General features: G+C 37.3%; 1 protein-coding gene across 1 annotated transcript in view; it reads right to left on the bottom strand.

Moving 5' to 3' along the window:
- Positions 1–562: 562 nt before the first annotated feature.
- LOC123578235 (zinc finger protein 383-like) overlaps positions 563–18,761 on the bottom strand; it is a 68,414-nt gene continuing 50,215 nt past the window's right edge. Inside the window, exons 2-5 of the mRNA XM_045441059.1 lie at positions 8,814–8,940; positions 8,203–8,301; positions 6,921–6,974; positions 563–2,241 (exon numbers count right to left, since the gene is read on the bottom strand). Of these exons, the coding sequence (XP_045297015.1) occupies positions 755–2,241; positions 6,921–6,974; positions 8,203–8,301; positions 8,814–8,940 (1,767 nt within the window). The 3' untranslated portion in view covers positions 563–754. The remainder of the gene's footprint in view (positions 2,242–6,920; positions 6,975–8,202; positions 8,302–8,813; positions 8,941–18,761) is intronic.

Below are 18,761 nucleotides of genomic sequence, written 5' to 3' on the forward strand. Positions count from 1 at the left end.
GAGCCTGCTTCAGATTCCACCTCTCTCTGTCTTTCTCTGCCCCTCCCCCACTCGCACTCTCTCTCCCTCAAAAATAAACATTTTAAAAATTAAAAAAAAAAGAATTTTGGTGAGAACAAAATAAATTCAAATTTTTAATGTACAACTTATAATAATATAGTATTTTAGCTATGAATAAACCAAACAAATTATAGCTATATAAAAAACAAAGTTGATTTAACATATTTTAAAATATGAAAAAATACAACAAAAAAGATTTTTTACCTTCTCCACTCAAGATTGGAAAGTTTTAAAAATTGGGGCACCTGGGTGGCTCAATTGGTTAAGTGTCCAACTTCAGCTCAGTTCATGATCTCACAGTTCATAGGTTTAAGCCCCACATCAAGCTGTGCTGACAGCTCAGAGCCTGGAGCCTGCTTCGGATTCTGTGTCCCTCTCTCTCTCTTGCCCCTCCCCTGCTCATGTTCTGTCTCTGTCCCTCTCTATCAAAAATAAACAAACATTAAAAAAAATTAAAATAAACAACAAAGTTTTTAAAACTTAGAAAGGAATGAGTTGTTGATAGAGGCCTTCCAATATTCATTTTATTCTTATGGTAGTTAAACTGTGAAACACATAAGTCATTCTCATATCAATTATATTTCTACATTTTCTCACCAATAAATTCTTAGGATTTCTTCTATTATGTTTCTAGGGTTTATCTTCCATGCCATGATACCTAAAAGATATGCTTAAATACAAAGCTTCCTTTATACTATTTCTTACTATTATGAACTTTTTGATGGCGATTAAGATTTGAACCTCTTGCAAAAGCCTTCCCACATTTCTTACACTCATAGGGTTTCTCACCAGTATGAATCCTTTGATGCAGAATAAGGTCTGAAGAACGAAGAAAAGCTTTCCCACATTTGTTACAAGTATATGGTTTATCACCAGTATGGATTCGCTGATGCCGGGCCAGGTATGTTGCACAAGTAAAAACTTTCCCACATTCATTACATTCCCAGGCTTTCTCACCTGTGTGAATTTTCTGATGTTGTATAAGTATTGAGTCTCTACTCAAGATCTTTCCACATTCTTTACATTCATATAGTTTCTCATCAGCATGAATTAACTTGTGTCGAGAAAGTTCTGATGAACGACGAAAGGCTCTTCCACATTCCTTACATTTGTAGGGTTTCTCACCAGTATGAATCCTCTGATGTTGAGTAAGATCTGAAGACTGACGAAAGGCTTTTCCACATTCCTTACATAAATATGGTTTCTCACCTGAGTGAATTCTCTGATGTGCTGTAAGTATTGAGCCAGTACTAAAAGCTCTTCCACATTCCTTACATTTGTAGGGTTTCTCACCGGTATGAATCCTCTGATGCCGAATAAAGGCTGAAACATTACTAAATGCCCTAACACAATACTTACATTTATAAGGTTTCTCACCAGTATGAATTCTTTGGTGTTGAGTAAGGTATGAGGAATGACGAAAGGCTTTTCCACATTCTTTACATTCATTGGGTTTCTCACCTGTGTGAATCCTTTGATGTACTCTAAATATTGAACTTGTACTAAAAGCCTTTCCACATTCATTACACTCATAGGGTTTTTCACCAGTGTGAATTCTCTGATGGCGAATAAAGGCTGTACCATTATTAAATTGTCTAACACAGTACTTACATTGAAAGGGTTCCTCACTTGTATGAATGCTATGATGTAGAAAAAACTGTGAAGCATTAGTAAAGGCCTTCCCACTTTCTTTAAATTCATTAGATTTCTCCTTAGCAAAAATTATCTGATGTTGTATTAAGTGTGGGCCACTATTCAAAGACTTCATACATTCCTCACATTCATAGGATCTCACACCAATATGCACTGTATGATGTGAACTAAGTTTTGAAGTTCTACCAAGGGCCCTCCCATATTCCTTATAGTCATAAAATTTCTTGGCTGTATGACTTTCTTGATGTGTAGTAAGTTTTGAGTCCTGTTCATAGGCATTCTTATATTTTTTGCATTCATAAGATTTCTCTTTGGTATTAAATGTTTGAGGTAGAGAGAGAGATGTATGCTGAATGAAAGGGGACATGTCTTCAGAGGTACACGAGACTTGGCCAAAATGTTTTTCCTGAGATCCTTGTTTAAGTCCATGCTTAGTAAATCCTTCCATTATAACCCATTGAGATGAATTTATTTTATAGTTATCCTTTTTCAGAGATAATTTCTTGCTCTCACACCTAGATTTATATTCTGAAAGAAACCACAAATAAGACATTCACTTTTTTTGGTGGTGGTGGGGATAGACACAAAACTTAGAAAAGGCAGAATTACATTGACATTAATCTATAAATGTAAATATAAATTATAGTTCTTATATGGTGGTACAATTTGAGAGATAAAGTATAGAAATTGAAAAGTGATAGAGGAAGGCATGGGGGAAAGGGATCAGAAAAAGATTAAGTCAATGATTCTTAAAGTTTGGAATAAGTTCAAAGTATACTTCGGCAAAAACCCAAAAGTCTGATAACCTAGTCTAGGTTATTTAATAGGTAAGTAACTTCTCTCACACATTCAGTGTAGCAAATATCATAGGAGGATATTTGCCAGTTTCTAGCAAAAATTATATAAGTATTTATCCTTTGAGCAATCCCAGTTCTAGGAACCCAAACATAATTTTAGGAAAGAATCTGAAGAGATTTATGCAGAAAGTTATCCACCACAGAACTATTTGTAAGAGCAACTGACTATAACCAATCCAAATATCCACCAACTTGATACTACTTGAACTCACTGTAGTGTATGCACATAGTAGAGTTCTATGTAATTGTATAAAGAAATAAGAAGTATCTATATATTCCTATTGAATGATCTTCATCACTTTTTTAAGTTAAAGAACAAGGTGGAGTAAACTGTATCTAGGGTATGCTGTTACCATTTATGTAAGAAAGAGGATATATAAAGATAATGTGCATAGATGCTCACATTAAACAAAACAGAGAAAGGATAAATCATGAAGTTTATACAAGATATACTATGGTGGGGGAATAAAGAAAATGGGAGGGGTAAATTCAAATATATAACACAAATGTAGTAGAAATTGATATTAGGTGAGGAATATGCTATTTTTGCAACTTTTTGGTATATATAAAATTATTCCAAAACTTAAAAAAAAGAAAAAAGAAGTCATGCTCATAGAAATCATGAAAAAATATGTACTACTTCTATTGAACACTTTCTGGAAGATGTAGGAATAGTGATGAGACTAGAAAGGAGTATCAGTTACAAGCATAGGAAAACAAAAAACAAAACTGAAAATATTTGCAAATTTTGTGACTGTCTGCATGGAAACTCTACTAACTACTGGAACTATTATTTTGAATAATTAATGAGTTATGGCAAAAATAAACATATAACACCAAGAAAGATAAGTCAGTTTTTTATGTCCTTTTTTTTTTTTTTTTTTTTGCCACTGTCTATATGGAATGATTTTCACAACTTGTTAAAAATTATTGAAAGAAAACCAGGACAGTAAAAAAGAGTGCAGATAGAATAATATCCCATGTAAAAGCAGGGAGGAGAATTAAGAATATAAATGTGAATGTGCTTTATTTCTGAAAAAATAAATGCAGAAAGGATTAATCAGACTACCCTAACCCCCACCCTCACCCCCCAAAAACTTTTTACCTAGATTGAGAGGGGTAATGAATGAGAGGCAGAGAGAAAGGAAAAAGAGCAGAGAGAGAGGGGAAGAGAATCCCAAGCAGGCTCCACACTGTCAGCATGGAGCCTGATGCGGGGCTCAAACTCATAAACTGTGAGATCATGACATGAGCCGAAATCAAGAGTCAGATGCTTAACCAACTGAGCCACCCAGGCGCCCCCTAAGTATATTTTTATATTGACTTTTGAAGCATGTAAATGTTTTATAAATTCCAAGTATAAATTAAAAAAAAAAACCTAAACTCAACAATTAAAATAAACTGCATATTAAGCTGAAAATGCACAAAAAAGAATCTAGCAATTTTTCAAACTGTACTCTGATTAGAAATCCTTAGTGTAACATTTTCTAAGGGAAAACAGGAAAAGAAACAAAGTGTAATAAATCATGAATATGGCTTCAGGTAGGTTTTCCTGTCAGTAGGTGTATGATATTCTAATTTTGAAACCGTTCTGTAGTATTGGGACAGAGTCCCAAGTCTTGGGACAGAAGACTTGAGTAACTATACTCATGTTGGAGGAAATAGGGTTTTTTCACTGTTCAAGAAAAAGTTACAAAACTGAAATGCAGAAAAGTGAGACAGATTCTCACCTTTGGACTTCAATTAGAGTTATTAGTATTCAATTATGAAAGATAGTTTCCTGAGGCACCTGGGTGGCTCAGTTAGTTAAGCGTCTGACTTCGGCTCAGGTCAAGATCTTGTGGTTCGTGAGCTTGAGCCCCGTGTTGGGCTCTGTGCTGACAGCTTAGAGCCCAGAGCCTGTTTCAGATTCTGTGTCTCCCACTCTCTTTGCCCCTCCCCAGCTCACTCTCTGTCTCTCTCTCAAAAATAAAGATTAAATAAAGAGAAAATAGAGAAAATAAAGAGAGAGAGATAGGTTCCTGTCTCTTTACATTTAATGGATATAGAAGCAATGACAATCCAGTAGTAATAAGCACACTACGCACTCATATTGGTCAATCAACACCATTCCCTATTACAAGAAACTAAGACTTAAAAAAAAATTTTTTTTTAATGTTTATTTATCTTTGACAGAGAGACAGAGCATGAGCAGGGGAGGGGCAGAGAGAGAGGGAAACACAGAATCTGAAACAGGCTCCAGGCTCTGAGCTGTCAGCACAGAGCCCAACGCGGGGCTCGAACTTACACTCACAGACTGCGAGATCATGACCTGAGCCGAAGTCGGACGCTCAACCGACTGAGCCACCCAGGCGCCCCAAGAAACTAAGACTTTTAATGAGCTGGCTAATTCCAAGTCGGGAGCAAGAATAATACAAGATGAGACTGGAACATATTTTTGTTCCAGGAAACAAGGAGGTCATTAAAGATTCATGCACTCATGAAAAAAAAGGATGCAGAAGCTAGCTGTAAGGGGCTTTCAATGGCCAAATATGAATGATAGTTTAATATCAAAAAAGAATGATTACAATGGGTTATAAGATATTGATTTTTTTCAAAGAAGCAATGAATCTGTAGTGTTTCTCAACAAAAGTGGAAAGAAAAATCTCTTTTTAACAAAGCAAGGCCAACCAATAAATGCAGAAAGAAAGCAATAAAATTAGAACTTTTCTAAGCTCAATGTAATAACTGTTTTGAATAAGAATGAATACCAAACATTTTGGATGAAAGATTTCTAGAGGATAGTTATACAGTCTTCAAGTATTACTGCACTAATTATTTAGTATTTGTAAGGGGGGAAATGTACCTTTCCAATGGAAAGTTCTGGCAGTCATCTCCAATCACCTTGACTTTGCCTCCTGATATGATGAATTAAGAAGTACACAACCCTGGGGTGCCTGGGTGGTTCAGTTGGTTAAACGCCTGACTTTGGCTCAGGTCATGATCTCATGGTTTGTGAGTTCGAGCCCCATGTCAGGCTCTGTGCTGACAGCTTGGAGCCTGGAGCCTGCTTTGGATTCTGTGTGTCTCTCTCTGTTCATGCTCTGCTCTGTCTCTCTCTCTCTCTCAAAAATGAATAAACATTAAAAATTTTTTTTAAGAAGTACACAACCCCAAGTATCAAATCAGACAAAATTGCTTAATGTGAATTCAATATTGGGGTTGTGCTTAGATAAATCCTGAATGTAAAACATTATAGGAGAATTTGACATTCACTGTTAAAAATATTCTTGTTTTGAAAAAAAATGGGCAAGATATTGTTCTTGATTCCAAGACTAAAAGAAACACAGAATAATTTATTTTTAAAAAGATACACATTCCTCAAGATGATGTAATAAAATTGAACATATGCATTGTATACATCGCTGGAAAAAGCTTTAAAAATCGTCTACTTTTAGGGGCACCTAGGTGACTCAGTCAGCTGAGTGTTTGACTCCTGATTTTGTTGTGGTTGTGAGATTGAGCCCCACATTGAACTCTGTGTTGAGCGTGCAATCTGCTTAAGACTCTCTCTCTCCCTCTCCCTCTGCCCCTCTCCTGCTCACCTACGCTCTCTCTTTCTCTCTCTCTCTCTCTCTCTCAAAAAAATTGTCTACTTAAAAAAAATCGATCATACTGGGCACCTGGGTGGCTCAGTTAAACATCTGACTTCAGCTCAGGTCATGATCTCAAGGTTCACGAGCTCAGGCCCCGTGTCGGGCTCTGTGCTGACAGCTTAGAGCCTGGAGCCTGTTTTGGATTCTGTGTCTCTCTCTCTCTGCCCCTTCCCCACTCGTACTCTCTCTCTCTGTCTCTCTCTCTCTCTCAAAAATAAATAAAACCTTAAAAAAAATTTTTAAATCAATCATAAAAATATGGGAAAAATCTATTTACAAAAGAAAGTATAGAAGAATGGAAGTTTCAATTAGAAATTAAAATTGGAAGAATCTGGAAGACAACCTCATTATGCAAGTATATCTCTATTATTATATATTAATATTATAATATATCTAAAAGTTTATTAAGAAAGGAAGGCATATGATATAGTGTTTTAGAGGAAATCCATGATGAATTTGTATATATGTGTGTGAGTTTGTGTGTGTATATAATATAAATGCATGTAATATGTGTGCTACAGTTATCTATTTATGGGATGTAAAAACTCATTTCAAAAATTGATTTTGAAAGTTAACTTCTATCTGTTCACCAGCAATTCAGATGAAAACATGTCCACTATATCTAAACTTCTTTGATTTGACTTGGAGAGGCAATGTAGCTTATGAGCTAAGAAGCATGTACAGCTTGGGTTTAAACCTTATCTCCAACACTTACTAGTTGTTGACCTTGGACAAGTTACTTTAAGTCTCTGTGTCTCAGTTTCCTCTTCTGTAAATAGGAAAAAATAGTATTTTTGAAAAATAAAAATCTAATTATGTCACAGCTCTGCTTAAAATCTTTTACTTATTTCCACTTCACTCAGAAAAAGTTCAATCATAATTTACAATGTCATCATAAACTGACTCTTTCCAACATACACATCTCTGATCACAGCTCATACTCTTCTCCTCTTTGCTCTATCCCAGACATTCTGGTCACCTTGGTGCTCCTTATACACAATGAGCCTGCCTGCCTCAAGACTTTTGTACTTACTGTGCCCTCTGCCTTGAATCATCCATGTTCATGACCTTCTCCCTCACTCCCATTCTATTTTATGCTGATTGCATGCATCATGCAATGCTTGATCATCCTCCCTCACCTCAATCTCTTCTTGTCTGCAACCTCTACTATCCTATTCCAAGCACAGGACCTTTACACCCAAAACTCTCTACCAAGGTGACTGCAGTCACTCCTAGGGCTCCAACTATTACAACTCTGTGAGGCTTTTCCACCATTTAGTCTTTAGCCATTTTCCCTGGTTGTGGTATTTGAACCGCAAATAATTCCACAATTATAATTAATTCCACATTTTGAATAATTTTTATGGATTTAAAAAAAAGTTTTTATTCAAATTCTAGTTTCTTAACATGCAATGTAATATTAGTTTCAGGTGCATAATATAGTGATTCAACACTTCCATACATCACCCAGTGCTCATCACAGCAAGTGTACTCCTTAATCCCCATCACCAATTTTTCTCAATCCCTAGGCTATAAGTTTCTTAATAGCTGATGTATTTTATAATGTTCTAGAAAAATATTCCCCACAACACAGAATATTAGGAAGTGTTGGCTGAAAGAATGAATACATGAAAAAAATAATGACTAAAAAAACTGAATATATTGAATACCAAAATGTTTAAAGGCATGACACATGTATAAACCAAAGGCAAGAGAGAGTGAACTAATGGAATTAGATCTCACATAAAAGTAGAAGCTTCTCATTAGAATTACCTACTAGGAATAGGCAGAAAACATGAGAGAAAAGAAGCATGGAGAGTATTAGGTTGAAGATGGAGGTGTGGGCATTTGGAAGTTCATAGTGTAGTTTACTTTTCTTAATAGTTGTGGACTTTGAGAGGAGATTCCTCCAAACATCTCAAAGATGTGGTGTCCTCACTGAGCAGCTGGTTTATATCCAGCATTCCTTTTCCCTTACATAATCATCAATCACTTACCTGGGTACGGGTCCCTTGTCAGTTCACTGTCAAAAACACTCCAAGGCTCCTTCCCTTGCTCCAGTAAAGAAATCACATCTGGCTTGGGAATGCAAAGTCCTACTCACAAGAGAAGAAAGGAGATTTTTGTTGTAGGTATCCCAGGACTCAAATCCTGCCCTGTGAACAGCAAATAAAAGGTGATGCCACTATTGGAAGGGCCACAAAAAAAGCAGAGAAGATGGAGTTGGCCTTGGGACCAATGAAACTACATATTCCTGGGGTGCCTGGGTGGCTCAGTTGGTTGAGTGTCTGACTCTTGGTCTTGGCTCAGGTCACGATCCCAGAGTCATGAGATCAAGCTCCACATCAGGCTCTACACTGAGTGTGGAACCTGCTTGGGATTCTCTCTCTCTCCCTCTGCCCCTCTCCCTTGCTCTCTCAAAACAAATAAAAAAAAATAAAACAAAACAAAACAAAGCCATACATTCCCAACTCTACAAATCTCAAGCCATTTCTTTAGGAATAGGGAAAAGAAATACATAGGATATATGAGAGGAGTTGAGAAATTCTTCTCAGGGAAAGCAAATATTCTAGAGCACTCTAGACTTTTTGGATAAAGGTATACTTACCAACTGAGACCAGGTTGCTATAATTTTCCAACATTACATATTTGTACAAATTCCTCTGAGTCGAGTCCAGGCATTCCCACTCTTCCTGAGAAAAGTCGATAGACACATCCCTGAATATCACAAATCCCTGAAACAAAAAACCTGAGTTATTCTTGTGTAATGAAAATAAATGACTTCATGGTAGAAGGAGAGATGAGAAACAAAAGGAGAGGAAGTAAAGGAGAGTTTTGGAGAAATGGAAAAGAAAGAAATGGAGAACAAACAGGGTGGGTTCAATACCTGTGATATGAGTGAAGACTAGAGTTAGTGTTAATCAAAGAGCAGGACTCACACAACCCAATTCCTACAGATAAAAACTGTGCCCAGTGAGTGAATTCCAAGGTCCATTCTGGTTTTAAAATATACTAAATCCAATTAAGAGGAACGTCCCAATTAAAAAACTAACGAGTATGTAGTATATTCTCAGTAAAGAGGAGTATGCTCCTGCTTCCCCTTCCTCCCTGAAAACTCAAATTATAAATAATTGGTAAACTCTTGAAAGGGTATCAGATGATAACATTTTAGAATAATAGGAATATAAAGAAGATCTTAACATTTTGGGGGTGCCTAGGTGGCTCAGTTTGTTAAGTGTCCAACTCTTGATTTCGGCTTGGGTCATGATCTCACAGTTGGTGGGTCTGAGCAGAGTGCACTTGGGATTCTCTCTCTCCCTTCTCTCTCTGTCCCTTCCCTCCACACCCTCTCTCTGAAAATAATAAATAAACCTTAAAAAAATCCAAAAATTTTCAATAATCAGAAAGCAGGTCACATGAAACGTACTAGAAAACAGAAACACAACGGCCTGCTCAATAGTGGCCCAAAATGGGGTGCATGGGTGGCTCAGTGGGTTAAGCATCTGAGTTCAGTTTAGGTCATGATCTCACAGTTCATGAATTTGAGCCCTGCATTGGGCTCTGTGCTGACAGCTCAGAGCCTGAAGCCTGCTTCAGATTCTGTGTCTCCCTGTCTCTGCCCTTCCCTCACTCATGGTCTCTCTGTCTCTCAGACAAAAAATAAATAAACACTAAAAAATGCTTTTAAAAAAATAGTGTCCTAAAGTGACAAACAAAACAAAATTTAAAATGTTAACAAATTTAGGGCTGCCTGGGTGGCTTAGTCAGTTAGGTGTCTCACTCTTGGTTTCTGCTCAAGTCATGATCTCACTGTTTCATTGGTTCAAGCCTTGCATCAGGCTCTGTGCTGGTGGCACGGAGCCTGCTTGGGATTCTCTCTCTCCCCTTCTCTCTCTGCCCCTCCCCCACTCATACTGTGGCTGTCTCTCTCAAAAATAAACTTAAAAAAATTTTTTTAATGTGACAAATTTTGCAATACTGAGATATGAACTCTCAACTAGAGTCATTTATTCAGTCAAAATTTATACAAATGTGAGGTTGTATAAGACATTTCTGCAGAAGCAAAGGATCACATATGTTATCTCCTCTGCACCATTACTCTTTTGTTGTTTTTTATTTTTTTATTTAAAACAAAAGTTTCAGCTTATTGAGGTATAATCAACAAATGAATTGCATATGTTTAAAGTGTACAATGGGATGATTTGACATATGTTTACTTTATGAAATGATTACCACAATTAGGTTAATTAACATATTCATCACTTCACACAGTTACTATGTGAGGTCACATAAGTGAGAACACATAAGTTATACTTTTTTAGCAAATTTCAAGTACATAACACAGCATGATTAACTATAATCACCACGATGTACATCAGATTCCCAAAGTTAATTCATCTTATCACTGAAGGCCTATACCCTTTGACCAGCATATCCCTATCTTTTCCTCCAACCCAATTCTCCTTTGTAACCGCCATTTTATTCTGCTTCTGTGAATTGGACTTTTTTTTTTTTTTTTTTTAGATCTCACATATAAGTGAGATCATTACAGTATTTGTTTTTCTCTGGCTAATTTCAGTTAGCATAAAGTCTTCTAGATACATCCATATTTTCATAGCTAAATAGTATCTCATTATATGTTGCTGTATTTCTATCTATCTATCTACTTACCTACCTACCTACCTACCTATCTATCTGGATGTCTATAAAGAGAGCTCACATCTATTTTATCCAGTCATCTATCAGTGGACACTTAGGTTGTTTCCATATCTTGACCATTGTAAATAATGCTGCAAGAAAATGAACATGGTAGGGTAGATATCTCTTCAGGATACTGATTTTGATTTCTTAGGATATATACCCAGATATGGAACTGCTGAATCATATAGTAGTTCCATTTTTAATTCCTTGAGAAATCTCCATACTGTATTCCCTAGTGGCTGTACCACTTTACATTTCAACCAACAATGTACAAGTTTTCTTTTTCTCTATTTCCTCACCAACACTTACCTGTTGTCTTTTTAGCACCGGTCTGAGATGATATCTCATTGTGTGATCTTCAGATTTTCCCTAGTGATTAGTGATGTTAAGTACCTTTCTCTTAAAAATTTTTTAATGTTTGTTTATTTTGGAGGGAGAGAAAGAGAGCACACGACTGCAGGAAGGGCAGAAACAGAGACAGACACAGAATCTGAAGCAAGCTCCAGGCTCTGAGCTGTCAGCACAGAGCCTGAGACAGGTCTTGAACTCATGGACCGTGAGATCATGACTTGAGCCTGTCAGAGGCTTAACCAACTGAGCCACCCAGGCACTGCTAAGCACCTTTTATATACCAGCTGGCTATTAGTATATCTTTTTTAGAAAAATTCTATTCAGACCCTTTCCCCATGTACAAATCATGTCATTTGTTTTTGTTTGTTGTTTGTTTTGTTTTGTTTTGTTTTGTTTGCTATTGAGTTATATAAATCCTTATGTATTTTGGATATTAATGGCTTACCAGATATATGGTTTGCAAATATTTTCTTTCATTTCATACATTGCTTTTTCATTTTGTTGATTGTTTCCATTGCTAGGCAGCTTTTTAATTTGATGTGGTCCTGCCTATTTATTTTTGCTTTTGTTGTCTGTGTTTTTGGTGTCATATCCAAAAAATCATTGCTCAGATGAATGTCAAAAAGCTATTTCTTTACATTTTCTTCTAATAGTTTTATGGTTTCAGATATTACATTTTCTTTACTTTGTCATTCATTTTTTCTTTGCTCCTATCTGACTGGGTAATGTCAAATGACTTGTCTATGACTTCACAGATTCATTCTTCTGCTGGGTTAAGTCTGCTGTTGATGCATTTTTCCTTTCACTCATTGTATTCTTCAGCTCCATATTTCCTGTTTTTCTTTTTTATGATTTCTATCTCCTTGTTAAACTTTTTTTGTTTGTGCATTGCTTTTCTGATTTCATTGAATTGTCTTTCTATATTTTCTTCTTACTGAGCTTCCTAAAACAATTATTTTGAATACTTTATTGGGCAAATTGCATGTCTTCATTTATTTGGGGTCTGTTACTGTAAAATTATCATATTTCAGGGCATCTGGCTGGCTCAGTCAAACATCTGACTCTTGATTTCAGCTCAGGTCATGATCCCAGGGTCATGGGATCAAGCCCTGCCTCTGGGTTCTCACTGAGCATGGAGCCTGCTTAGGATTCTTTTTCTCTCTCCCTCTGCCCCTCTCCCCTGCTTTCACTCTCTTTCTAGAATAAAAAAAAATTTAGGGGCAACTGGGTGGCTCAGTTGGTTAAGTGTCCAACTTTGGCTCAAGTCATGATCTCACAGTTCATGGGTTTCAGCCCCATGTGGGGCTCTGTGTTGACAGCTCAGGGCCTGGAGCCTGCTTCGGATTCTGTGTCTCCCTCTCTCTCTGCCCCTCCCCTGCTCATGCTCTGTCTCTCTGTGTCTCAAAATTAATAAAACATTAAAAAAAATTAAAACATTTTTTAAATTAGTTTTCTTTATTTTTGAGAGGCAGAGAGAGACAGAGCTTGTGGTGGGGAGGGGCAGAGAGAAAAGGAGACACAGTATCAGAAGCAGACTCCAGGCTCTGAGCTGTCAGCACAGAAGCCAATGCAGGGCCTGAACTCATGAACCATGAGATCATGACCTGAGCCGAAGTCAGACGCTCAACCAACTGAGCCACCAGGCACCCCACATTAAAAAATTTTTTTAATTTAAATCATCATGTTCCTTTGTTAGTGTAATGTTTCTTTGATTTTTTGGTGTTCACTGAAGTTTTATATAGTGTGTTCACATTTTCAGAAGCAGACTCTTCCTCCTGTCTTTACTGATTTGCTTCAGAGGAGAAATGCCTTCTTTCAGCCTTTTCTGTGGACTGAAAGGAGGTAGTAAAGGATGTTTTATATCAGGATGGGGAGCAAAAGAGCAAAGAGTTACATAAGGGATCAAGAAAGAGAAAAAAAAAAACATTAGCACAGTGGCAAGAGAATATTCTGGTATAAACATAAAATGGAAAATCTAGGACAATAGATGGTAAGTAGACATGAAGACAAAACTGTCCAGATGGGCTCACTAGGCAGATGGAAGACCATGGGACACTCTCCAACTAACAATGTTCTATACCTTGTGAAAATTGTATGGTGCCATTAATGAAAATTGACATTGTTTCTAAAGTTGGGGTCAGCTACTATAAAATTATCATGTTTCAGGGCATTTGGCTGGCTCAGGCTATAATTATACAAGCAATGTTTCCATGAATAATATCCTTGTGCATATGCCTGACACCAGTAAGATAAAGTCCTAGAATTGGAATTGCTGCTGACAAGACATGAATTTTAAAGTTTTGAAGAAAATTCCAGCTGGCCCCTATTGAGGTAGTAGCCACCAATTCAACTTGCCTACCAAGATGGTGTGAGAATATTATTTCCCACTCTGTGCCCAACATTTGCCTATATGAGAAGTAAAAATGGAAGTTCTCATTTATACTTCAAATAATATTGATAATTATTTTTACATTATAAGAATGAGTGCTTCTGCCTAGTTGTTATTGCAGTTCATACTCTATGAATTATTTTTTCATATTCTGGCCACTTAAAATTTTTTTAAATTTATTTTTTAATTTAATTTTTATTTAATTTACTTTTTATTTATTTTAGTTTCAATTTAATTTTTAATTTATTATTTTTGAGAGAGAGAGTGTGAGTAGGGGAGGGGCAGGGAGAGAGGAGACACAGAATCTGAAGCAGGTTCCAGGCTCTGAGCTGTCAGCACAAAGCCCGATGTGGAGCTCAAACTCACAGACTGTGAAATCATGACCTGAGCCGAAGTCGGATGCTCAACTGACTGAGCCACCCAAGTGCCCCTGGCCACTTCTTTTAAAAAAATTTTTAAATGTCTATTTATTTTTTGAGAGAGAGAGAGAGAGAGCAGGGGAGGGGCAGAGAGAGAGGGAGACACAGAATCCAAAGCAGGCTCCAGGCTCTGAGCTGACAGCACAGAACCCAACATGGGTTCAAACCCATGAGATCATTACCTGAGCCAAAGTCAGAAATTCAACCAACTGAGCCACCCAGGTGCCCCTATATTCTGGCTACTTCTTAATGTGTTTAGTAATTTTCCCTTATTGAAAATAGTAGTAAGTTTGCATTTGCAACTTATGTTGCAATATTTGCAACAAATGTATCATAGTTTATAAAAAAAAAAAAGGCAAAAAGTCATACTTGTCAATCTTTTCCACAAGGGACTCCTGGTTTTGCATGATTTAAAAATACTATCTTCTTTTCAAGCTGGCATGGAACATTCACCAAAATAAACCACATTCTGGAACATAAAATATAGCCTAACACCGAAAAGAATAGAAATCACGCAATGTCTACTCTCCAATAACAATGGAATTAAAAGAAGTTAATTAACAGAAAGATAACCTGAAAATCACAAAATATATGGAGATTAAACAACACATTTCTAATATATAGGTCAAAGAAGAAATTTCAAGAGAATTTAAAAATATTTTAACTAAGTGAAAATGAAAATACAACCTATCAAATTTTATGGGATGCAGCAAAAGCAGTTGCTCTAGCAATTAATGTATATATATTAGAAAAGAAGAAAAATCTAAAATAAAAAATCTAAGTTCCACCTTAAGAAACTAGACAAAGAACAAATTAAATCTAGTGGAAGCAGGAAAAAAAAAAAAAAAAGAAGGAATAAGAATTAGAGCAGAAATAATGAAATTGAAAATAGGAAATTGGGGCGCCTGGGTGGCTCAGTTGGTTAAGCTCTGACTTTGGCTTGGGTCATGATCTCACAGTTCATGGGTTCGAGCCCCATGTCAGGCTCTGTACTGACGGCTAAGAGCCTGGAGCCTGCTTCAGATTCTGTCTCCCTTTCTCTCTGTGCCCCCCCCCCCTCGTGCTCTCTCTCTTTATCTCTCAAAAATAAACATTAAAAAAAATAAAACAGGAAATTAATATAGAAAATCAACAAAACCAAAAGATATTTTTTTAAAGATCAATAAAATAAATAAGACTCTAGATAGGCTAACTAAGAAGAAAATACAGAAGATGTGAATTGCTAATATAAGAAATGAAAGAGGGACAGCACTACATATCTCATGGACATTTAAAGATAATAAAAAATACTATGAACAATTATGTCCACAGATTTGATAACATGGATGAAATGGAATAATTCCTTGAAAGAAATAATATGCCAAAACTCATACAAGATGAAGTAGACAATCTGAATAGGTGTAAATGTATAAGTGAAATTGAGTCAATTCATAACCTTCTGAAACAGAAAGCACCAGGCTCAATGGATTCACTGGTGAATTCTATCAAACAATTGATGAAGAAATTGTAATTCTCTACAGTATATTTCAGAAGATAAAAGCAGGAGGATTACCTCCTAAATCATTTTGAGACCAGTATTACCCTAACACCAAAACCAGACGACACATTACAAGAAAAGAAAACTGCAGACCAGTATCTCTCATGCACATAGATATAAAAATCTTCACAAAATAATAACAATTGAATCCAAGAATATATAAAAACAATTATTCACCATGACCAAATGGGATTTGTCCCAGGTACAAAAGTCTGGTTCAACCTTTGAAAATAAATTAATGTGATCCATCAGATAATCAGACTAAAAAATAAAAATCATATGATATCAATAGATGCAGAAAAGCATTCAACAAAATGTTAACACTCAAATGTGATAAAAGTCTCAACAGAATCACGGAGAGGGGAGCCTGGGTGGCTCAGTTGGTTAAGTGTCCAACTTCTGCTAAGATAATGATCTCACAGTTCATGAGCTTAAGGCTTTCACTGAACTGTCAGCACAGAGCTAGAGCCTGCTTCAGATTCTGTGTCTTCCTCTCTCTCTGCCCCTCCCCCGCTCACATTCTGTCTTTCTCTCTCTCAAAAAAAAAAAAAAAAAAAGAAAAGAAAAGAAAAAGAAAAAGAAAAACAATAAAATTTAAAAAATCACAGAGAGAGGAAGATGGTGATACAGTGGGAAGACCCTAGGCTCACCTTGTCCCATGAACACAGCTAGATAATTATATATCATCCTATATACCCCCAGAAATCAACCTGAAGACTGACAAATCAAAATCCACAACTAAAGGGAGAGAAGAGGTCACATCAAAGAAGGTAGGAAGCGTAGGGGTGCCTGGGTGGCTCAGTCGGTTAAACATCTGACTTCCCGGCTCAGGTCATGATCTCTCAGTCTGTGAGTTAGAGCCCCACGTGGGGCTCTGTGCTAACAGCTCAGAGCCTGGAGCCTGCTTGGGATTCTGTGTCTCCCTCTCTCTCTGCCCCTCCCCTGTTCACACTCTGTCTCTCAATAATAAATAAACGTTTAAAAAAAAAGAAAAGGTAGGAAGTGTGGAGACATGCTTCAGGAGAGAAATGGATTACAGGTGGTGTAGAGGGGAGGGAGCCATGATAATAGAGAAAGGCAAGAGAGAGAAAGGAGCACACAAGGGAACACACAAGAAAACATTTCGCCAAAGCCATTGGCTTGGAAAATGAGGGGGGCTGAATTTCGGGAGTTCTTGCAGGTAGGGGGGCTTAAAGCCTGGAGTTTTAAAAGTCAGTGGGCTTGGCTGGGATAGAGCCTGAAGGGTACTGTGCTGCTCCTGAAGAGAAGGCAGACAATCCAGGGACAGATAGCATGGAAACAGTGATCTGAGAGTGCCTGGGGCAGAGTGGGAGATTATTTACTCCTCTCAGAGCGCATGCTTGAGAAAACAGTGTTCACAGAAATACCTCTCTGTAAACAAATGGCCAGTACCATTCCCCTCCCCTGCCCCCCCCAGCATAAACACAGAGCCACCTGCAGGGAGCAGTGTAGCTCCACCGCTGGCTGCCTAACTTGAAAACACCAAGCCCCACCCCACTGTGGTCTGGAGGGACTGCCCTTCTGAGTCGTGCCTGCCTCAGTCCCAGCATGGCAGTCCCCTCCCCCAGGAGACCAGCACAAACTCCTGACCATACCATATCTCTTGACCATTGCAGTTCTGGTGGAGGTGGTCTCATTTTACAAGCACACCAGAGCACACCTAATTAAAACTCACCACATTCAGGCCAAGGACCAAACACTGCCCACAGCAGGCAAGGACAGCCTCTGCAGACAACTGCCCTGATGCATAGAGCAGCCAAAACACAACAGCAGAGCACACACAGCACACACCAGAGATCTTCCTAAAGCACCAGGCCCTAGGTGCTACATGACTTCTTTCAAAAGATCATTACTTTTAGGAGCAGAAGAGAAAACTGCCTTTTCTAACACAGACAAGAAGGCAAAGACCTAGATAAAATGCAAAAATGAAGAAATTTATCCCAAATGAAAGAACAAGATAAGGCCATGGCAAGATATGTACGCAAAACAGATATAGGTAATGTGCCTGATGGAGAATTTAAAGTAGCAATCATGAGGATATTCACGAGGGTTAAGAAAAGAATAAAAGGCATCAGTGAGACCCTTACAACAGAGATAAAAGAGTTAAATAAATACTTAATCACAAATGAAGAGTGAAATGAACAAGATTAGAAATACACTTCTTTGGTTAGGCTTATTCCTAGGTACCTCATTGTTTTTGTTGCAATTGTAAATGGGATTGATTCCTTAATTTTTTTTCTGCTGCTTCATTATCGATGTATAGCAATGCAACAGATTTCTGTATGTTGATTTTATATCCTGTGACTTTACTGAATTCATTTGTAAGTTCTAGCAGTTTTTTGGTGGAGTCTTTCAAGTTTTCTATATAGAGCACCATGTCAATTTACAAAGGTTTGTGAGTTCAAGCTCCACATGGGACTCTGGATTGATAGCCAGAGCTCTGATCCTGGAGTCTGCTTCAGATTCTGTGTCTCCCTCTCCCTCTGCCCCTCCGTGGCTCATGCTCTGTCTGTCTCTCAAAAATAAATAAACATTAAAAAAAAGAAAGAAATAGTCACAGAGGGTTAGACAAAATGAGGAGACAGAAGAATACATTCGAAATGAAAAAAATAACAGAAAAAACCACAGCAAAAGAGCTAAATGAAACAGAGATAAATAATATGCCTGAGAGAGAATTCAAAGCAGTGGTAATAAGGGTACCCAGGTGGCTCAGTCCATTAAACATCCAACTTTGGCTCAAGTCATGATCTCACGGTTTGTGGGTTCGAGCCCTGCATCAGGCTCTGTGCTGACAGCTCAGAGCCTGGAGCCTGCTTTGGATTCTGCATCTCCCTCTCTCTCTGTCCCTTCCCACTTCACACACTTTCTCTCTCCCTCTCTCTTTCTCTCAAAAATAAATAAAAATATTAATAAATAAACATTAAAAAAATTTTAAAAAAACAAAATAATGGTAATAAAGATACCTACTGGACTTGAGAAGAGAGTGGGGAATCTCAGGGAGATCTTCAACAAAGAGATAGAAAATATAAAAAAGAACCAATCACAGATGAAGAACTCAATAGCTGAAATTAAAAACACACCGAAGGGAATCAATAGTATATTAGAGGAGGCAGAAGAACAGATCAATAAGGTGGGAGA

Source organism: Leopardus geoffroyi, chromosome E2 (assembly GCF_018350155.1).
Source record: "Leopardus geoffroyi isolate Oge1 chromosome E2, O.geoffroyi_Oge1_pat1.0, whole genome shotgun sequence".
NCBI lineage: Eukaryota > Metazoa > Chordata > Mammalia > Carnivora > Felidae > Leopardus > Leopardus geoffroyi.